Source organism: Lepidochelys kempii, chromosome 5 (genome assembly GCF_965140285.1).
Source record: "Lepidochelys kempii isolate rLepKem1 chromosome 5, rLepKem1.hap1, whole genome shotgun sequence".
In the NCBI taxonomy this organism is placed as follows: domain Eukaryota; kingdom Metazoa; phylum Chordata; order Testudines; family Cheloniidae; genus Lepidochelys; species Lepidochelys kempii.
In genome coordinates this window covers 36425114-36448696 of record NC_136384.1, presented here as the reverse complement: position 1 = coordinate 36448696, position 23583 = coordinate 36425114, and the positions used below count along the sequence as shown (strand labels likewise).

Here is a 23583-nt window from a genome sequence, read left to right as displayed (position 1 = left end):
TACAAAATAATGTCTCCAAAGACTTCCATGATGTATAACAACATATATTTATAGCCCTACTTGTGATCCACACATCTTAATCTATAGCCACCAAGAGTCTGCATACTCTCTACATTCAGAACTTCCATTTCACGTAGAAGCAGTTTTAAGAGATTATTGAAGACCTCTTGAATCAACCACCATACCTGTTGGCATCTGCACATTTAACTAATATAGTCTCTACAACTGGCTTGAGAAGTCGCTGTAGTTTTGTCCTTTCTGCCAAAGTATGACAAGGAGTATAAACCAGCATGGCTCTTAATGTTTTCTAAGAAAGGGAAAAAAAATATGAAGTCAGGTCAACTACACTTCAGCTCATTATAAAAATGTTTTTAAATAGGTTTATATAATGGACATGAAACTGAGTGCTTATCAGTTTGACAAAGGGTTAATACCTTACTATTGTATACACTTAGTGTTAGAATTACTCAATCTGAAATCTGTTTGCATGAACATTGTAAGCATGATCAATACCCTAACTCACTGTACCAGGCATCTGAAAATATTTGGCCAGAGCCTCAGCTGGTGAAGTCAGGGAAGCCATGCCAATTTACGTCTGCTAAAGATCTCATCTATTCCCTTCTCAGACAATGCTTAAGAGCTAAATAGGGTCTGACTTTCAGCTGTGATGAGCTCCCACAATTCCCACTGACTTTTCTGGGAGTTGAGTGTGCCTAGTCATTCTAAAAATCATTCTCCAAGCTACTTCACAAAAATGTCAAAATATGGTAAGTAAACAACTACTTACTAAAGCAGCAACATATACTTTGTAGACAGGGTCAGCACAGACCATGGACAGCACACTGCAGCAGGATTCCACGACAACGTCTCCTGAGATACCGGTCTGAGATGATCCACTAGCTGCTCCCAGAGCTCCAGCACTTGTATTGTTTCCACTGCTGCTTCCAGAATTTCCAGTGCTTTCACCATTAGCCAGTAACAGAGCACCACTAACATCATGGGAAAGACGTCTAAGTGCCATCTCCCGTATATTCCAGTTTCGAGAAAACAAGCAGCCAACTAACTCCATTCCAAATACCTAATAAAATTGAACATATTCCATTTGACTTGGCTGCAAAACACAACATTTCAAGCTTAAGTATTTAAGTACTGTATTTCAGGAAATGTCAAAAAAGGTTTAAAGGGAAAATCTTGTCTTAATCTTTTATGACAGAAAATATACCAGCAGTATCAGTTTTAAATATGCAGCCTGTCATATAAAATGAAATACTATGAATGGTAATGCAGAGATCCTTCAAAGACTTAGCTATATTTTTGAAAATTATCATCTTCCCCAAAACATTTTTTTAAAAATTCATTACAATTCTGAAGCCAATTACAAACTGCCAGTGAGCTTTACAGGGACTAGTTCCCTTGGCTTCCTTCCTGTATTCAGTAGGAAAATCCTTTTGGCATGAAAAGTCAGACTGGTAGCTCTGCTGACAAAAACCATCTGTCCACAGAATAGGTACAGACAGGGGCACTGGAACACAGACGCTGGCTCCGTGGATGCTCCAGGGCTGGAGCACCCACGGGGAAAAATTGGTGGGTGCTTTGCACTCACTGGCCTCTCCCCGCCCCGCCTCCCACCCTCCCAGGTCACCTCCGCTCCACCTCTCCCCTGAGAGTGCTGCTGTGTCCTGCTTCTCCCACATCCCTCACAGCGCTTGCAACACGAAACAGCTGTTTTGTGCGGCAAGTGCTGGGAGGGAGGGGGAAAGGAGGAATGCAGCACACTCAGGGAAGAGGCAGGGCTGGGATTTGAGAAGGGGTCCAATGGGGTGGGGGGGGTGGGGCCGGGGGGGCCCGAGCACCCACCAGTGCCAAGGAAAGTTGGTGCCTGTGCACTGGAAGTTCCCACACACAGCCTTCCTAAAGTGCCCTATCCAGGTTCAGACGGTCCCCTCTTTAGCGGTAAGGGAGTAGTTCATCTTCCATGGCATTCAGTACTTGGCATCTCAGTTATTGTTACCAACAAGAGTGTCTATTAGCGCTCATTATGTTTGTGATGTGACACGGGTCCACTAGGAATTAGGACCAAAAACACCAACTCTTTCACTGAACAGGGTGATCTACTCCAACCTGAAAAATCCCAAAGGAAAATCAAGACTGGGGATGGAAAAAGTTTCCTGATTTTTATTTATTTATTTTTTAAACACAATCAACCAACTATGAAGCCAATGTGGTTCAGAATAATTTTTGGAGTACCACAATGTGCTTTAGGATTGTGTCAAGAACTCCAAACACCCATATATTTCAAGTTTATAATGAGTGCACTTCAGAATTTTTTCATCTTTTTCATATTATTTTCATTGCATGAGCATAAGACCTCTGTCATACTTTTCTTAGTATTCTTGGGTAGCCTGTGGTATTTTTTCAGATAGACTCAACAGAATTATGCAGGAACTCACTTTTTGCTGTATGGATGCTTGTAGCCATTATCAGGTGATTTCTCATATTATATTTAAAAAATGAGCAAGCAGGAGGTGCATAACAAAATGGAGCTTTGAAAGAATTTGGAACAGGAAGAACAGAGCTCCGTTGTTGAGCTTGCATTAAAATCAAACGAGGGGTAATACATTTCCAAAGCATCTGCTTGCTGGCCAATATGCACAATAACAGTGGCTTCTTTGGAGGAAGAAACAAGACCTGGCACAAGTAGTTTTACACAGGCAGCTACTGGGATGACCTTACCTTAAAAAAACAGGGAAAATCCCACCTCAAAGTGACAAATTGTTTTAATTTATAAGTTATAATTTATAAGTTCACTTTATAAGTTAAACCGTTACCTGAATCCATGGCTCAGCTAAATCTTTATAGGTGGAAGGGATCTGCTGAACCCCATAATGAGTAAGGTTAAAATTATTATCTTGTGTTCTCCTTTGCGATCCACCTGTAGGCTGCTGCTGATTCTGCTGTTGAACCACTCTGAGAACTGAAGGAGAATCCACAGGGCTTGGCAATTCATGACTACAAGTAAACAAATATTTAATGTGGATGAAAATTAAACATTTACACACTTTAAAGCTCGATACTTTAACTACAGATCCAGAAATGAGAGATTCAATCTGTTCAGAAAACTGAATGCTTACCTATAGAAATCATGAGATCGCCACTTAGATCTACAAAGAGGGCATATAAGTGGCTCTCTGTTTCTTCTACATTCTTCTGCCCCTGAAATGCAGTAATCACAAAACAACATGATGCCTAAAGTATATTATAGACTTATGGGAATGTAGAAACAAATGTATGGTTATAAAAATCAACAATATTTAAATAGTAAATTTTACTTTAAATTAGAATATATCCTTTTCCTGATAAGGATAAATGTAGTTCCGAATTCAGCTGTCTGAATATTGGACCAACTTCTGTTGGTGAAAGAGACAAGCTTTCAAGGGCATGGCTACACCTGCAGATGTAGAGCGCTGTGAGTTAAACCCACCTTTGTAAAGCGCAGTAGGGAAAGCGCTGCAGTCTGTCCATACTGACAGCTGCAAGCACAGTGGTGTGGCCACATTTGCGGCACTTGCAGCGGCATTGGGAGCGGTGCATTATGGGCAGCTATCCCAAAGAGCACCTCTTCCCATTCTGGCACTGTGGCTTATAGGAAGGGGGCGGGGAGTGCGGGGAATTCTAGGTCCTGTCCCAACGCCCTGTGATGCATTGGTTCGAATCCCAGCATTCCCTTTGCTTCTGTCCACATTTGGCGCCATCTTTCAACGTTTTTTGTACTGTGCGCTCTGTCTTCCCTTTTGGTCTGTGGGAATGGAGCCTGAACTGCTGAGGAGTATGCTGATAACTGCCAAACGTGACATGCTGGCAAGACTCAAGTTATTCCTTATGATCCAAAGTGACAGTGAGGGCTCCGACGACGACATCGACTCAAGTAACCCATATGACACAAGTTCGCTTGAGGCATTCACGGACATGCTCGCCACCATGGAATGCCGCTTTTGGGCTCGGGAAACAAGCACAGAGTGGTGGGATCACATCGTCATGCAAGTCTGGGATGACGAGCAGTGGCTGCAGAACTTTCAGATGAGAAAAGCCACTTTCATGGGACTGTAAGAGGAGCTCACCCCCACCCTGCAATGCAAGGACATGAGATTGAGAGCTGCCCTGACGCTGGAGAAGCAGGTGGCTATTGCAGTCTGGAAGCTGGCAACTCCAGACAGCTACCGATCAGTTGCTAACCAGTTTGGAGTGGGGAAGTCAACCGTTGGAATCGTGTTGATGCAAGTTTGCAGGGCCATTAATCGCATTCTGCTCAGAAGAACCATGATTCTGGGTAACGTGCATGACTTTGTGGCTGGCTTTGCACAAATGGGTTTCCCTAACTGCAGAAGGGCAATAGATGGGATGCATATTCCAATTCTGGCACCAACCCACCCAGCCTCCGAGTACATTAATTGGAAGGGTATTTCTCTATGGTTCTCCAGGTGCTTGTGGATCACTGTGGGCGTTTCACTGACATTAACGCAGGCTGGCCTGGAAAGGTGCATGACGCACACATCTTTCGGAACACTGGCCTGTTGAGGAAGCTGCAAGCCGGGACTTTTTTCCCAGACCAGAAGATCACTGTAGGGGAAGTCGAAATGCCCATTGTGATCCTTGGAGATCCCGCTTACCCTTTAATGCCGTGGCTCATGAAACCCTATAGAGGGAGCCTTCACAGCAGCAAGGAGCGGTTCAACAACAGGCTGAGCCGGTGCAGAATGACTGTGGAGTGTGCTTTTGGTCGTTTAAAGGGCAGCTGGCACTCTCTGTATAGGAAGCTGAACCTGGCTGATGACAGCATCCCTGCAGTTATATCCGCGTGCTGTACCCTCCATAACATTTGTGAAGGGAAGGGTGAAAGATTCACGCAGGCATGGAACTCGGAGGTTCAACACCTGGAGGCTGAATCTGAACAGCCAGAGAGCAGAGCTATTAGAGGGGCCCAGCATGGGGCTGCAAGGATTAGGGATGCCTTGAGGGAGCAATCTGAGGCTGAAAGCCACCAGTAATGTCTGGTGCCCTGCACGGGAGTGAAGTGCAATGGTTCCAATGTTGTTAGGAATCTGTGTTTGCTACACTGACTTGCAGTGCCTGTTTCTTTCCTAAGCTATCTTTTACTTTATGCAATAATAAAGAACGTTTCCAAAGCCAAAAAAATCATTTATTGAAAAGAGACAACTGTTTGAGAAACAGAAAGGGCAAGGGGGTGGGGAATGGTACAATCACAGATTTGCATATGTCCTGTCTGGAGTGCTGTGTAATGAGTGCTGCACTTCAGGCTGGCTAAAATGCATAGTGATTGGGGTTGAGTGCAGTGGGTAAGGGTCATAGTTTTGAGGGCTGGATGGTGAAGCTACAGGTGTTGCAGGCAGCTGGTGGCGGTAAGAACCCGGATGTTGGGGAAAGTGGGTTGGCGGTGATATGTGGGCACAAGGGAAAGAGTTTTGGGACAAGGGCTGCAGGGGCGGGCAGGCGGGCATGGTAGTGCTCCACTTGCATTGCTACGAGAGCCTGTATCGAGTCCACTTGGCGCTCCATGATGCTTATCAGCCGCTCTGTACTTTGGTGCCGGCGATCTGCGTTCTGCTGGCGGACCCTCCTTTCACTCTCCCACCACTCCTGCACTTTTTGATTTTCATTACTTGAATGCTGCATTACTTCATGCAACATGTCTTCCTTGCTTCTATGTGGCCTCTGATTTTTTGGAGTCTTTCGGCCGGTGATAACATGGACGGCTGAGATCTCAAGGTTGCATCTGTAAAGGCAAAATGCAACACTTAACAGAGGCAGCATTGTTCACACCAAACACAGCAATGATTCCCCATACCTAAGGGCAAGCAGTCTACACAATAGCATAATTTGCCCATCCCAAAGCAAGCGCACATAACCCATGAGAGCCCCAAAATGGTGAGTAAGCACAGGGTCAAGGGGGACCAATTGTTTCATGGCTGTATTGTACTCTGGGTTTCTATGCCTTGGGGAGAGCCAACAGCGGTAGGGGGCCCCTATACTGAACACTCTCCCCACATTTTCCCACAGGAGTTCGTCCTGGAAGATATCTCGCTGCTGAGAGTGTCCTGGGAAACAAGGGAGGGTCTTCTACTGCAATGCGGCTTCCGCCCTGGCCCATATGCAGCTTGTCTGTGGGCAGCAATGGTCCCCCCGCCCCTCACGGCACAGTGGTGCGGATAAGTTAGCCTGACTGGGAAAAGGACCATAGTGGCTCTCCCGAGAAACCTGAGCAAGCGCATTGCCCAACTTCTGGATGAGACCTTTGAAGAGCTCACTGAGGCCGATTACCATGATGTGAGAGAGCACATCAATGCCCTATTCCACATCTAAGCATGCATGCAGCCCTAACCCTCCTCACCCCAAGAGCTTGCATGAATAACTTCCTTCCCAAAATAAAAGCTGCTTACCAGGAACCTCCTCTGATGTTTGTCCTTCCCCAAGCACAGGCTGCCGCGACTGGTTTGAGAACAGCTCCTGGCTGCATGCATCTAGGGATTCCAGGGTGACTTCCTCCTCCTCAGCACCCTCGCTCCCGCTTTGCTGCTCCTCCTCCTTCTCCTGCCTTGTTGCACTGGGCTCTGAAGTGTCCATGGTGGTCCCTGGAGTGGAGGTAGGATCACCCCCAAGTATCGCGTCCAGCTCTTTATAGAAACAGCAGGTAGCAGGGCAGCACCGGAGCAGCGGTTTGCCTTGCAGGCTTTGCGGTAGGTATTCCGCAGCTCCTTCACTTTAATCCTGCACTGCAGTGTGTCCCGGTCATGGCCCCTTTCCATCATGTCCCTTGATATCTGCCCAAAAGGTATCTAATTCCTACAGCTGGAGCGCAGCTGGGACTGGACAGCTTCATCTCCCCAAATACTGATGAGGTCCAGGAACTCACTATTGCTCCATACTGGGGCTCGCCTGGCGTGTGGAGACATGGTCACCTGGAAAGATTTGCTGACAGCATGCCTGGCTGAGCAAACAGGAAGGGATTTTTCAAAATTCCCAGAGAATTTAAAGGGTGGGTCTGATGGTTGGTCACCTGAGGGCAGGGTAGTAGAGTTCAAAGTGATGACGACCAGAGTGGATAGCAGAGGCATTGTTGGACACTTCTGGAGGCCAATCAGACCACTCTATAGGACCAGGGCGTGCACACTGGCGCCACGGCACTCCAGTGGGGGTGTAGCAAACGTTATTCCACTTGCCGAGGTGGAGTACCAGCAGCGCTGTAGCTGTGGAGTCAGAGCCTACAGAGTCTACGTGCCTTGCCAGTGTGGACGCATCGTGAGCTAGTGCGCCTGGGGTTCCTTTATTGCGCTGTAACTCTCAAGTGTAGCCAAGGCCCAAGCTTACACAGAGCTCTTCCTCAGGTCTGGGAATGGTACTCAAATTGTCACAGCTAAATACAACATGGAACAGATTGTTAAGCATAAGGAGTTAACATATGTTGCAAAAGACCATTCAAGGTGAAGTGGGCAGTTAACATGACCGCAGTCATAGGACAAATGAGTGTTAAGTGGCTTACAGATTGTTGTAATAAGCCAAACCCATACAGTGTATCATTAGACAATCACAACCCATACTCGATGAGGATCACATCCTGAAGGAAATCTTTCCAGAGCCCCCTCTTCTGCCTTCAAACACCCCCCACCCACCTTGCCAAAGTCATAATCAGAAGCAAGCTCCCCATATACCAGAACACACCAACTCAAAGCAATACCTGATCCAGCCATAACAGATGCAAAACTTGCAGCCATATCTACCCTGGTCCGATGAGCAATTACCCCACCCCCAACACACCTACATATGCTTATCACAACATATGGTTACCTCATCCTGTGCACGAAAAGCTCCAACCACCACTGTATGTGGGTAAAACCAGACAATCACCATGCTCCTAAATGAACTCGCACAGAAAAGTGATAAAAGACAAAAACACCCTATCAGTCATGGGCAAACACTTTTCACAAAACAATCACCCTGTATCTGACCTCTCAGTCCTTGTCCTCAAGAAAACTCCTTCAAAAGACAAGCCTCGGGGCTAAAATTCATAACTTTTCTGAACACTAAAAATCATGGACTCGAAGATACTGGATTTATGGCTCATTATAACAATCTGTAACCCGCTAAGTCTCCTTTGTCCTACAACTGTATAGGTGTTAACTGCCCACTTCACCTTAAACGGTCTCTTGCAACTTGTCAACTCCTTATGCTTAACAAATTTGTTCCACCTTATATTTAGCGGTGACACTTTGAGTACCATTCCCAGACCTGAAAAAGTGTTCTATGTAAGCTTGAAAGCTTGTCTCTTTCACCAACAGAAGTTGGTCCAATAAAAGATATTATCTCACCCACCTTGTCTTTTTAATATCCTGGGACCAATACGGCTACAACTACACTGTAAATTTTAACCACACTAATTGCGCTGCTTCTCCTCAGGCAACATTCTTCATTTACATTAACCACAATATTCCACATTAATATCCACTAGTTGATAGACTTTCAGTAAGTTCTCCACAAGCAACACAATGAAATACAGAGCTTCACATTCATCTTTCAGGTCTGTACACTTTTAATATAAAGTCTGTTAAGCTTCAATGCATTCTTGTTTCATTAACTTGCATTTCAAAGAATGGGTATCATTCTACACTACAGTTTATGTATTTAAAGTCACCAGCAAAAATTGTAAATAAAAAGTGACATACAAATTGACATGCAGTGATGATGCAACTTATTCCTGCAGCCATCTTCACACACAGTCAGGCTCTCTTCATCCAGCATGCCTAACAAACAAATGGGGCACATCTGTTCTTCTTCATCCTTCATACTATAAAAAACAGATATTAGCAATATGAAAAATTGCATAGATCAGATTCTAATATAGGTATTAAGTCAAATATTGATTAATGATCAATGCTAGTTGTCATAATACTCTATAACCACCATATCACATCTAAAACCAAGAGGTAGGAGCCTCAGTGAGTGGCGTGATTTTCAGAAGTGCTGAGCATTCAGCAGCTTCTGTTGCAATCAATGGGATCCGCATGGCATTTGACACTCAGCACTCAAGAAAATCAGGCCAGGCAGCTAAAAATTGACTTTGGAGCATAACTTTAGGGAAAGACACAATTTTGAAAATCTTGTCCTAAAGAAATCTACTTTGCTGTTTACTCAATATTTATGATCGGAACGATTAAGGAATTGTTAGTAACTTAAACATTGAAACAAAACATCTTTCTTCTTTGTCACACTTCATCTACAACTCGTGTTCAAAAGTTGCTTTTTAGACCATCACAGCAGCTCTTAAATACTATTTTATGAACATGGGTAAAATTCAAAAAGCAAATGTAAAATAAATACAGTTGCTCTATATCTTTGCTGCAAGCAGGTGTAAATATTTATAGCATTCTCATATGCAACATACTAATCAGAACTATTTTATTCAGATCAAAACACCAAATTTTTATCAGCTAAATTTTAGATGTACTTTCCTTTTGTTTTCTACCATTAAGAATTATCTTAATTTCAAACTAATAATCTGAGACTACAGAGAGTTTATGACTGTATTTAAAATTCACTGACAATGTATAATGAAAACAGCAGAAATTTACCCATCCATAGCACATTTTTGCAAATGGACACAAAGATACATTTTAATTATAACCATTAAACGACAGAACTGGAAAGTACGTGCTTGCAACAAAATGGAATGGTGTGGCGTCGATTTGCGTTCGTGGAGGGACGGACGAGGACAAGCCGGACAAAGGTGATTAAAAGACAGCTTATCAATTATGCCATTGTATACACATACATAACTTGAAAAACAAACAAACAAAAAAAAAACCCCTACATTTGTCTGGAAGCAGTGAATTAAGTTATGACTGTAGAATTGTATATATTTATGTTTTATTTGTACATTCATTGTGCCTTACACAATCATCTTTATTTTCTAAAAAGTTTTTAAATAATTGAGATTTTTTGCAGATCTGGAAAATCCATAGAAGTAAATTTACAGTGAAAATGTTCAGTTCTACAGTATCCTAAAAATACAAATTTCAGTGTGGTCATAACTGTATTATACTTTTTACTTTCAAGAATTAGTAGTTAACCATAAATTTAAATGAAGTACAACAGAAACATCAAGACTGTGTAAGCTTATCTCTAATGAAATGGAAATACAGTAATACAGTGACTGTTATATATATTATACCATGCCAGAATGGCTTCACTGTAAAACGATTGCAATATATTTTGCTACATCAACAGCTGCGTGGGTTTTCTTCAGGTGTACCCTAATAATCAGTAATGAAAAATAATGCAACAATATAATGTAATAAATCAGAAAGTTATCTAATTAAGTTATTCCTATAACAAGTCTTCCCAAACATATATCTAACTAAAGGAATTAATCTGTCAGAAGAATAATTTCAGGGAAACAATTGTAGGCATTTAACAGGTCTGTGTGTGTTTATACATAAATATGTATTTACAATGAAATAGTCTGACAGTTAGAAAAATGCATAAACACAAGGCAACAGGAAACCATGATCTAGAATCCCAAACTGAAAACATGCCTAAATATATTAATTTTGCCAGATGGAGACTGTCGTCTAAAGTAATGTACCAAGATGATTTGTTAACATAAGATTCCATTTTATGTTAAGGTAAGAAAGTGTCATTTTTTGTTTTCTTCTAAGCATCCTCTGGGGAGCATCCACCTTACTTTATTCAACCAAAGTATATAAATTCACAGAAAACATTTTAAAAAAATTAAGAACATAAGACTAATAAAATGAATGTTATTCATTTTAGCCCCTAACAAATTTACAAGACCCATTAAGCAAAAACACTGAAGTAAAAATAAACATTTGAAACAGCTTTTCAAAGAATCATTAACTTTACTAAGCTTAAGTATTGGAAAAATCATAAATATGCTTCTAATATGGTATGTGCCAGAATGAGCCAGATTGAAGAAGAATACAAAAATCCCTACATACATACATACATACATACATACACACACACAAACGGAGTATACTTACCTGGAACTTGCAAGCATATGTTCATAAGCATATGACTGTTGCTTCTAAGTGATACAGCTTGCTTTCAAAAATTATTTGCACAGGAAAAAATGAGATTTCTACATTTGTGAACATTTTCCTGCATGCTGCATATGAACACATGCACACACACAAACACGTCAGTTTTGGGAGCTAAATGTGTACTCCAGTCTTAAAAATAACTGCACACTTTTTTAAAAAAAAATTTAACTTTGAACAAGGAACAAAGGAATAGATTCTCTGCAAAACATCAATATCTAACACATTTTTCAAATAGGTCTTGTAAATTCAATATGTCCGTGTTGGTATCAAGATGACTGATGTAAACTTGATTGATTTTTTTTTGCATACACAAAATTATTTTATTTGACTTAAAATGGAAGTAGCTTTAATTAGATTAAAATAAAATGTAAGTGTATCTAAACCTCCAAAATTGGGGGGGGACGGAAGGCTACAGAACAAAGCTTTTTAATTCCTTTAGAAAAATACTAACCTGTTTTCTGAACTAGATGTAGAAGTACTAGATGATGACAATGTATGAGAATTTGACATGCGTGAGACAAACTTCTGGATGGTGTTACGAGATGGAGCTTTGATCCTTGAGCTACGCCTACTGTGATATTTCTGGAACAAACTCTCAACCTAACATTGGGAAAAGATACCAACAGTAGTATTTATGATATAAATACCTCACACAAAGATGTTCTTGAGATTTCAATATTGACAATGAAATATATTTGTCTATGTTTATAACACATTATTATTATTAAATTGTAATTGCAGCTGCAACAGCAGGAATTTCACTATTGTCTTGAGAATAAAATGGCTTGCAAGGAACAAACTACTTTACATAAAAATCATCAGCTCCATTTTTCTTTACTTTGTACAAAGATTGTGTGGCAGAAACTTGCTCAGCTTAATAATTTACTATTGAGACAACAGATAAATGATACACTACAGATGCTGATGAAAATACAAATTTGAAGTAAGTGGAAAAGAAAGTTTTATAGATATTCACTGAACCAAAGATTTCTACTTTTCAGTTGCTCCTTTTATTGCAAAGGATATTTTTCTAATATTTACATAGTTTTTGAAACCAATACTCAAACACTGGCTAAATTAAAAACTTGTAACTCTATTCCTTCAAAACTTGGTACAGTCTTCAGTTGTTTTAAAAACATGCTCTAAAAATGCTGTAACTTTGTGTGTGTACTCACATCTGCTATTAAATACATCTGGAATTCATTACCTCAAAGTTCTTCAAGGTCTTTCTCCAAAGCATTGGGTCTGAGGGTTCTAACTGGAACACTCGAAGCATGACAAACAGCAAATGAATACAAAATGTTCCACGCCCGCAACTGCATGTCTACAAAGAAACGTACAGCAGGTTAGGGCCCTACTGCGGCTTGATACTTACACATGTGCACATTTTTCATTAAGCACCTACACTGTCTAGTGCTTTGCCCAGACAGTGAAAATACAAGACCATGAATGGATGTAGAGTGAATTTAAACTTCTGAAATGTGATTTATGTTTCTGTTCTTCATCGAGAAAGAGAGAAAGGGGAAACAGCAAATTATGCTACTTTTCTCCTGACATTTTTCCTCTCAGAGGTTGTAGTTACCATTCATATCAAAGGATCTTATGCACCTGATCCTCATATCACCCAGTATGAAGGCAATCAAGAAATTTTCTTCTGCCAATTATAGGCCTCTGCACCCTGTTCCAAGAACACAAGTCTAGTTGTTCCCTATTGAATAGTCACACCATCATTAGGAGGGTCTATTTGGAGAAGTTCCCATAGCAGGTATTAATACTACAGTACTATGAGACTGTTCAGAAAGCTTTCATATGCATTTGTTCTACATTTACCAGTATAGAACCAAGTTTTATATTTATATATCCAGGAAGTGTAGACCATAAGACACAGATTTAAGAAATTAAAAGTGCCTCTTCTATTTGAAGGTGGGGCAAAACAGAAAGTGGCAAAATTTCAGTCAAAATACTAGTTAGAAATTAATATCACATCCATGGAGGGAGTGTAAAATGGGTGAAAAATAAATGTGAAACACTAAATTTGCACATTATCAATGATTCCTCAGCTAAATTAAATGGATTTTAAAAGAAAAGTGTTTGCTACAGACAACCTAATGTTTGAAGTATAGATAGCACAAAATCATAATATGTACACAAGACACCTTTTAAATGCTATTTCATAGGATAGCTAAATATCTAACTTTGGTTTATGAATTTATAACTTCATCTGACATGGTTCTATACAATTTCCAAATCCTGTAAGTAAAAAATATTGTAGGCATGCTAGGTGATTCCTACCTGAGGCCCAATGAACACCCTATACTTGTTATCAGGGCTGTCTCCTCCAATTAAGAAAGAATTAGGTCCTATCTGCTGCAACAGGTACAATCTGGCTCGCATAACTTTGTTGACACGACGATTTGTTTCCTCGGGGCTATATGGTGAGAAGCCATCTGGAGATGGAGCTCTACGAGGTGGTGTTATTCTCCCACTTTGAAACTGCAACAAAATTGTTTCCAATATCAACCATTTCTCTCTTCACTAAGAAATTCTTACACAAGACAATTATTTGTTTGTTAAGAGACAACAATAAGCTCAACAATGCTCTCAGCACTGATGAGAATTCAAAATGAGAAAAAGTCCCTATCTTAAAGGGACTACAAGGATTATCAAGGTACATTTATTTTCTTCCATGCTCAAATCCAGCAGACATCAGATGCAGCCAACATGAAGTTTTAAACAAGTTTGTTGAAATATTAACATAGGAAGTAAAAATCCAGTAGCTGGCTTTTATTTTTCTTGAAATTTTTGTTCATTGATTTTATTGCACTACTTTACCCAAGTAATTAGAATTGAGAGACTATTGTGGACTTGTGAAGGGCAACACTGAATACTGGTGCTGTGAGCTGAAATTTCTTCATTTATAAAGTATATTAGCACCTTTAAATTCTAGCCGTTGAGGAATAAGAGTTTATAGGACATTTTTCAAAGGAAGATATCAGATAAAAAATGAAATTCCTTCCTCTTGTCTTAACTATGAAAACAGATTTCTCACTTAGGCCTCTATATTTTTTATTCTAAAAGAAATGACCCAAATCTAGTATCAAAGTATCTAGTCTTCAGTTAATTTCTCTAACATATTAAGATTTTTTTAAATATTTTTTTCTGATATTAAGCTTAATATTGCCACTGAATGGTTGGAATCCAAATGGAATTTCAAATAGCGAAGTAGAAGATTGTAAGTGAACCATTCTTGTCAGTTATTAATTCGAACATGGACTAAACCGGGGTTCTCAATCTTTTTCTTGCTGAGGCCTCCCTTCAACATGCTACAGAAATGACAGGGCCCAGTGGGGGCAGAAGACAGGAAGTCAGGGCTCCAAGCCGGGGGGACACACCCTTGGGCATAGGCATAGTTTGACTTCTATTTGGGGGAGCAAGGGCTGGCAGGGCTCGAGCCAGCTCTGCACAGCGAGGTCCAGGGAGGGAGCACCACCTCCACCCCAACTCACTCACGAGGCCACTAAGCATGTCTGGGCGGTGGGGGGAAACAACCAAAAAATATAAACTAAGTGGAGGACTCAGTTCAAAAAGTTTGAAAACTGCTCAGGGTGCAGGGAGGAGATAGCTAGGGGCTGTGTGAAGTGAGGGGTGTAGCTAAGGGTCAGCAGGATGAAGCTAGGGGCTGTGTGCAGGAAGGGGAGTAGCTCAGCCTCAGGGTGCAAGCAGGGGGTAGCTAGGGGCTGTGTATGGGCGCAGTGGGAGGGGGCTCCCAGTGTGGCTCCCAGCTTCAGTGGGGCAGTGGCTGGGGCTCCTGGCTTCAGTGCTGGGGCTCGGGTTACCAGGTTTCAGCTGCAGGGCTCCGCAGCCCCCCCCGAAAGGGCTCATGGACTCCCAGGGGGCTGCGGACCCCCAGTTGAGAACCACTGTACTAAACTTTACTTTTAAATTAACTTTATTTTCAGTGACAAGAAATTACGAAAATTCATTCAATGGAAAGAAGACCATTAGCGACAAATGGAGGAAAGGCAAAATTGAGTTTCTTAATTGTAATCTTGGTCTCTCCTAGCATGGTGCCAACGGAAGTTCTCAACGGAAGTTACAACTCATGGTATTTCTGACCAATCAGTAGAAAGGAAGCAGAGCGCTCCTCTTGGAAACTGAAAGTCTACAACAGTAGAGCTATCACAGGAAAAAGAAAAGTAAACTGCTTGCACTCTACCCTGTGCTAAGATATATTGCTGTTTTCTGCAGCAAAGCCATGTGCTTCGGCCAAGATTTTCAGAAGTGGAAACCTACAGTCAGATTTTTTAATAATTCAGGCCTCTTATTTAGGAGCCTAAATTGGGATCCACGAGCTTAACTTAGGTACAATTGCTCTTTTTGCCAAGTGGTAGCAGATGTCCAGGGGCCTGTGCAGGTTGGCTTTCCAGTGAAGGAGAAATCAGTGAAATGGAGTCTAAGTATTCTATACTTATTCTAAGTAAAGCTTGTTTTATTTGTACATGTACACCAGTTCTGGAACAGAGGTGCTCACAAACAACATGGAGGTAATTGCTTCTTTTAGAAATCTCAACCCAAAAACCAAGACCTGGTTCCCAGGGAGCACCTCTGCTTCAACAATGGACTCCACTCAAAGATCCATGAAGAGAGCAAACTCTGCCACCAGAGCTTTACATAAGCAAACTAACACAAAGCATGTGTCTTTCCAACACTGGACATTTTCTCATGTGCTAAGAAAAAGAACTTGGAAGACTGTGGGTAACAGCACCATCTGGTGACACCTGCCATAACAGATTCTATTTTTGAAAATCTTGATCCAGGTTTATTTGCTACAAAAACAACAGATCAAATCAAGCATGGAGTTGCATCCTTCACATTTAATTTCCTAACAACTACGAATATAATATTTATTAGGCATACCATACGTTTCATTATCCTAAGTAAAATCACAAGTGGGAAACCCCTTTGACCATGCATCTTCTCTCCAAAACCAGTAGTTAGAGATAGCTTCTGTTGACAGTTCAGAAGTACCAAATTTTGATACGTGTATAGCAATACCCCCTCTTCAATAAATGGTGACATCTCAAAATAAAGTCAAAACCATAATTACATTACATTCTCCAACTTACAGGTACTGGAGATACCCTTTTTCTTCTAACACCTGGTGATTCTGATTTAACAGTTCTAGAGGATGAGGAGCTACTAGGAGAAGGGCTACGTCTTCCTTTCTGAGTTGCAGACGCATTGCTTTGCCCTTCAACTTGAGGTTCTATTGATAGTTTGTTGATTTCAGAGCCATCACCTTTCACTGGGATTGGTTTTACCACCTTGTAGGAAATAAGTCACAGAGTTTGTGGTTAGTAAAATGATCATCTTCTAAATAAAGCAACAGAACACACTAACTTGAAGTCTGTTTTGGAAACATATGTACAGTGTTTATATTTCTTCGTTTCGCAGCTGATATATTCCCTTTATACTGAGATATCAGCTATTCCCCAATTATGTTAGTGATCAGTGTTTGAGAGTCACATTGACATTTCAAATGTGTGTGTTATTAGATTATAAGATTAATTCCCATTCTGTTTTTCTCAGCAATCATATGTCCAAAAATAACATTCATTCATGTCTATAATGTTAACAGTTTCTGCACAAAATTATTTGCCATCTTTGGTTCTTCTAGGTTATAGCTGAAACTGCTTCTTGACTTCAGATTGCTAAATAAAAAGTGGCCAAGTTCTTTATTGTAAATAATTATGCTTTTGATCTTGCTCTTTTGCATGCATCTTTCAATGTTACTCGGACAAAACCGATCACAAGCCATCTTGCAGAAGAGGAGCAACATGAACTCGCATTTTGATTTATGTCAAGAAACATGGAAAATGTTTTTTCTGATGGTAATCACTTGTGCTAGACAAAAGGGGGATTAATACATACGTTTTAAGAAGGTAAATTTTTTAAAATTTAGAAACAAAATTTGGGGGGGGGGGGTTTGACTGAGAAAATGGTTTAAAGTTCTATTCTGTAAACACAGCTACTTTGGATGTCAACAGAGGGCAGTGTTGTCACAATAATATTTTTAAGCAAAACAATATCAGTTGAGCTATTTGACTTTCTAAGCACCAAACACACTACAGATCTGTAAGGCATACAGAATTAGCAACAATTCTTCAAACAGCCAATAAAAGTGAACAAAGGGATCGTAACTAAGTGTCAGCAATCATAACTAAGATACAGGGTAGCGGGGTTCTAAGAACAAATATTTATTAAGCCATCTTGGCACTTTTCACAATTGTAAATAATTAGTAAAAAAAATTCAAATTATTATAACCGTTTCTTGAACACTACTTACCACAGGGCCTCTCCTGCTTCTCCTTTCCAGCCATTCATGCTTCCAGGCTGGCATACATGTTGCCTTGAGTTTCTCCCTGATCATGCGCTCTTCTGGGCGGTCATCCATTTTCTGCAACCCCCTGAGGGTTTCTTTAGTCTCCATGTCACGACTAAAATAAAGAAAAAAAGAAAAAAAATCATAAATATGATTGTCTTTAATTAAAATTAAAGACATAACACTGTGGTATTCTTAAACCTTGTACCATCATAAATTTCTCTCTCTCTCTCTCTCCTTACAATATAATTACCAAAACATTAATTCCAACTGGCTGGAGCAAGCCACTTAAGCATCACTGTGAACAATTTGCTACCCTGCTATTTGGAGCATAACTGCTTTGAGGCATATTTATTTGAAATGTGTACTAGTCTGGGTATTAGACATCCAATAAGAAAAGTTCCTTTATGAAATACTAATTTGAACCAAAACAAACCCCCCCCCCACAACCAATCCCCCGCCTCCACAACCTCCCATAAAAAGCTCAGAAGTTTACGGTTGCTCATATATCTATAGACACATGAAGGCTTGCAGTGTCTCATGTATTTTAAGACAATTTATAACATGAATAGTGTAGAAGATTTAGAAAGAGGAAGGTATAGTATAAAAATATGTCATGCCACAAGTCATTTGTGTAAAAAAAAAGCTTAGTGAAAGCAATTAACACTTAATTTGTTTAAATTAGAAAGGGAAGTCATAAAAGCAAGGATTACGTAGTTAAGAGCTGCTTTCTGGACTACTTTTGAGTCAAAAGGATTCCCAATCAGCTACCATAACAAAATATCTAGTCCGCTAATATCACTAAAATGAATGTGTAACCCATCTGGCTTATATGATTTTGACCTACAGTAAAGTAGTTGCTGTGTTTACAGGCAACAACAAAAATACTCAAATACAAGTACACACGAGAACAGTCCGAAGGATTACCTGATTCTATTGAGCTATCTGCTAAATCACCAAGAAAACTACATTCCTAGCCACAACACATGATCCCTTGCCATGTTCTAGAAGTTAGTTCATTTAAAAGAAAATAAATTGTATTTTTTCAAAAATCAAATCTATCACCTAAACCCAATTAGACTGTCAATCTGAATGGATGCCTATATATTTAAAATAAATAAATCACAAATGTGGAAAAAATAGGGCTTTTAATAATTTGTCTACACAGAACAAATAATTTGTATATTTGCCACTTTTTCATATATATATACATAATCCCATCTTAACCTTCTGAAATGTTTATCTTAGTTATGCAGATAGAACTTCACTACTATACATTGTCTTCCATGAGTTTTTTGTAAGTAGTATTACTATTAGACAATCTGCAATACATACATTATCTTTCCTGTGATAAAAATAAATTAAAAATGTCTCTTCTGTGCAACAATCCATATCTAATGGTGAAAAAGTGATTGTAAAGAATGAAAAAAAAATACTTTGATCAAACGTTTTTGTTGGCCAAAACAGCATTGATCAATGTTACAAGACAATTTTTCTCTCATTGTAGAGACTAGGGAAACAAACTATCTAGAGACAGGAAATATCTTTTTCCTGTTCAGTGCAGAAGTGTCATACACAGATGGACACCAGAAAACAAAATATTTTCTTTTTTTTCAAGCAACATCCTCTAAACATACTGCTAATATGAGTTTGATTTTAGGTGTTTTATTGAAAGTGGCCGATTAATCCTAAATTTCTAAATACAATAAAAATTCCATCCAAATAAGCAAACCATTTTAACCTCTGAAAAAGTCAGGCCCATTCTGAGTCATCAAGGAGATTAAATTTATATTTAAACAAACCCCAAATTGGGATATTCATATCCCTGCTGCATGAAAAAAAGTGTCTGAATCCTAATATAAATGACAAATTCTTCAATATAGTGAAAGACAGAATTTTACTTGTGTTTCTGTAGTAGTCAGAGTTCCAATCAAGAATGGGGCTCCACTGGGCTGAGGGCTACACAAGAATATACAAAATCACTCCCTAGATTATATAGGGCCGTACTTATATTCCTTCCTTATTCAGCCAAAACACCCCAGATGACTATGGGAGCTTTACCTGAATAAGAACTGGGCCTATATAATGGTACAGCCACAAAAATCTAGGTGAGAATTTACCTCAGATATTTTAAATTACTTAAACATCTAAAATATACTGTAGCTGTAATTTCATGATACTAGCCATTTCAAATGCGTGAATACTTTGTATACAAGACAAAAAAAACTATGCAAGCAATAAGAGAATGAAGCATACTATTTCATCTGTTCACATAACCATGATTAACTTCCCAACTGATATACAAAAGTCTTAGGGACCCTTGAACTTGAATTAATGAACAATGTAATACAACAGTCTTACAATCTATACTTGTTCTCTGAAAAGCAGAAGCAACTATCTTGTTCTCTCATGTGACAGTACAAATATACTCTTACTTACAAAGAACTGTTGTTTTTAAATATTGGTGGGATAGACTAGCTGAGTCTGAAAGTGTTCTCTCTAGTAATCGAAGATAAGTTCTGCAATTAACTATCATACATTACCACAGAACGCTGTTTTGGGGAAAAAAAAAAAGATTTTATGTCACTGAACTCAAAGTATAGTTTTAAGTGAAGTACATTATTAAGATTTCTTGTACTGAGCATTTAAGAAAATTCCCACCCCCTCATCTCCCATCTGTGCATGGAATATCCTTGTGTCTTACATCCTTGTGTCTTGGAATATCCTTGTGTTTTATAAACTGAGTTTATCCACAGTTGGGCCTGATCTTCATAACTAAGGCAAGACTCCTACTGACTAAGATGGGCAATGGTAATTTTGAGTCATGTTAGCAGGACTGGTTCCTATATTACTCCACTTTAAAATCCTCAGAACAATAAAATAGCTTTTGATGGATGTTGTGGACTGCACCACTCCAACAAATCACCAAGCGCCCGATCTTGCAAGGTGCTGAAGACTAACACTGATCCAGAAAAGTTTTTAGGCACGAACTCAACTTAAGCATGGGAGTACTCCCAATTGAAGATTAACACTAAGCATGTGCTTAAGTGCTTTGCTAGAGCAAATGGAGAGCACTTTGCTGAATTTTAACATTAGATCTCTGCAAATAAAACTACTGCAAAATTGCTAGCTGAATATAATAATCAGTAATATTGTGTGTGTATACACACACACACACACACACACTTCAGTTCACTTTTAACCAAATATTCTTATAAAAGCCACACTTTTGCCACGGGTCATTTTGAGGACTATTACATAAGAGTATTCATATAATGAAAGATACAAATACAAGCTTAGGCAGTTTCTTAATATTTGGAAGCTCACAGATAATTAGGAAGAATTATTTCTGATGCACATTTTATGACCAACCGCTACAAAGACATGAACTACTATTGGATCTACTTCTCATATTAAATGTTCGAGATTCAAATACCAGAATATATAAATCTTTTATATTCTAAAATTAATTAGCAAATCTTCAAAAACAAAATGGAAATTAGTTTCCAGTTGCTGTTCCTGAATAACTTCACTACTGCCACCTGAAGAATGTCATATTATTAAACTATGCATCTATTCAATACACATTTTATAATCTGTCATTATAGCTCATTCTTTCACTGCATCAGGTGGCCATGTATTCAAGTCACAAACTAGATTCAGATTTATACTTAATGCAGATGGCAGGACTCAGAGAAAAAAAGATTACATTCCGTTGTCTGATGGGTTAAACTGATGTTCCCTATCCACACATGCAGTTAGAAATTAGATAACATCTCAGCACTATAAAAGTACAGTGCTATGTAAGTAAATTACATACAAAAGTCTATGTTAAAACAACATTAATTTAGGTTGCAAAGTCAAGCACTGGAAAAACATGAAATATCAGACTTAAGGTTGCCATTGCAACTGTATCATCTGAGCATCTCACAAACACAGATTGCATTTCAAACCAGAGAGTATTATCCTCATTTTACAGATGGGCTAATGGAGACAAAAACTTTCCTGAGGCCTCACAGTGAATTATTGGCAGAACCTCATAACTTTCCACATTGAGCTCATTCCTTCAGATCACACTGCTTTACTGTGAGAAGTGTTGCGCATCCACAGCTCCTACTCACTTCAGTTGTAGTTGTGAGTGCTTAGTACTTCTGCGAATCAGACCCCAGGGACTCAAGCTGGGCACACAGAACTGAAGGACAGACAATTAGTGGTCACCTGCCAAAATTTGTGTTTAAGTGACTTGCTCGGCATCACACAGGAAGTCTGAGGCAGATGCATGAATAGTACTGAGTTTTGCTGCCTTAAACACCAGAGTATTTTCTCTTCCTGAAACACACTGCCTATCTCATTCTCTACACCCTGTAACTTCTACAGCAAGAAAGGAACGATTCCTAAAAACAACAGCCACATTTAGTACACTGCCCCGATTCATTCCTTGAGCCCCATCCATCCGGTGCAATGAATGTGGCCGGAGTGTTTGGGAAAAATGGTATGTGATCACAATTACATATGCTAGCACAATGCATATACACAAGAGGGAAGAATTAGGGTCGCATGAGCAGGCAACACAGCTTTCAAGAGCCATGACCTACAAACTAAATGACTTGCTTTTAACATTTTTTACATATAATTTCCTAAATTTATTTTCAAAGGTAAAAATAAATTATATTATGCAATTGTAACAACCCCCACATAATGCACCATCAGGCACTGAGAGACTAAGGGTAGGTCTATGCTGCAATTAAACTCCTGTGGCTGGCCCACATCAGCTGACCTGGCTCACAGGGCTCACGCTGCAGGGGTGTAAAATTTCAGCATAGACATTCAGGCTTGGGCTTGAGCCTGAGCTCTGGGACCCTGTGAGGGCGGAGTGTCCCAGAGCCTGGACTCCAGCCCAAGTCCAAAACAATTTTACAGCTCCGCAGATCCCTGCGAGCCCTAGTCAGCTGGGTGTTTAACGGCAGTGTAGACATACCCTAAGTGACTTATACTGGGTGTGTGGGCTGCACAGAACAAGCCCGACACTTCCCCCATCCAACGAAAGGTGCTCTGGCAGGAGCTGGTATGCCTCCGAAAACACCCAGGCAGCAGTGTGCCTCTGTTACACTGACAGCAAGAGACTTGGCTCTTCAGAATATTGGCTTGCTGCCAAAATCATTATGAGAAATGCAAACCAAAAATGAGAAGTGTTGATTTTCACCTTCCTATAGCTCAGCGAAACCTGAGTGGAATTTCATGGAGCAAGCCAAAGGCACTTTCTTAGCCCCAAGGCTTTCTCCCTGATGAATTTCAAAAGTCTTCTCCAAACAATGCAGGTAGTAGAACTTCTCAAAAAGTTTACAAGAATCTTGTATTATAGGAAATTTTAGGCAACCTAAATACGGAGGATGTTGCCAGCTCCTCATATAATAATGAAGTGAAAGATTCCATAGAAGTGTCCTAAAAAGTAGGGTTCTGAATTGGTGTTCATAACAGTGAAACAGAGAGAATGTCCACAGTTTTCTGAAAACTATTACTTTTCACATGACTGTCTCACTCACCTAGTAGGAGCATTGTATTACCAATTTGGATCGGGTTTGTGAATAACTATTTTACCTCAAATATATAAAAGTTCAATAGGACCAATGCATTATATTAATAGTCTATGTTCAAGACAAGTTTTATATAACATTGTGGAATGCACATGCTTTTTTAAAATATTTTTCAAAAAATTCTTTTTTAAATTTGAAGGTTTGTTATGTATCTATTTTGTACTGCTTTGTAAGGCCGGGTTTTCTAAGACACAGCATTACCCTTCAATGACAATTTTAACATAAACACAGGGTACATAAACTACATTATTTCTATTTAACAAAATAACATTGCCTATTTTAAATGGCATGTAAGCAGTCCAAAGCAAATTTTATTTTTTGAAAGTTCAATGTACTTAATCCTGATCTTCTAGTAGTAAAGTACTGTTTTTCATTAGACCAAGTGTAGCTCTAATCCATTTGTCTGGCTCTCTCAATTGCAAACTATTAAGAAAGAAAACAAGGCAAAACTAGCTTCTTCAGATAAGTAGTTTTA

General features: G+C 39.6%; 1 protein-coding gene across 2 annotated transcripts in view; it reads right to left on the bottom strand.

The window, feature by feature from the left end:
• Positions 1-23583, bottom strand: part of MAP3K1 (mitogen-activated protein kinase kinase kinase 1) — a 95623-nt gene that overhangs the window by 21965 nt on the left and 50075 nt on the right. For both annotated transcript variants that reach the window (XM_073343966.2, XM_073343967.2), the window contains exons 2-11: positions 17479-17629; positions 16259-16456; positions 13425-13625; positions 12340-12456; positions 11584-11732; positions 8736-8857; positions 3132-3213; positions 2829-3009; positions 788-1078; positions 186-307 (exon numbers count right to left, since the gene is read on the bottom strand). In XM_073343966.2, the coding sequence (XP_073200067.1) occupies positions 186-307; positions 788-1078; positions 2829-3009; positions 3132-3213; positions 8736-8857; positions 11584-11732; positions 12340-12456; positions 13425-13625; positions 16259-16456; positions 17479-17629 (1614 nt within the window). The remainder of the gene's footprint in view (positions 1-185; positions 308-787; positions 1079-2828; positions 3010-3131; positions 3214-8735; positions 8858-11583; positions 11733-12339; positions 12457-13424; positions 13626-16258; positions 16457-17478; positions 17630-23583) is intronic.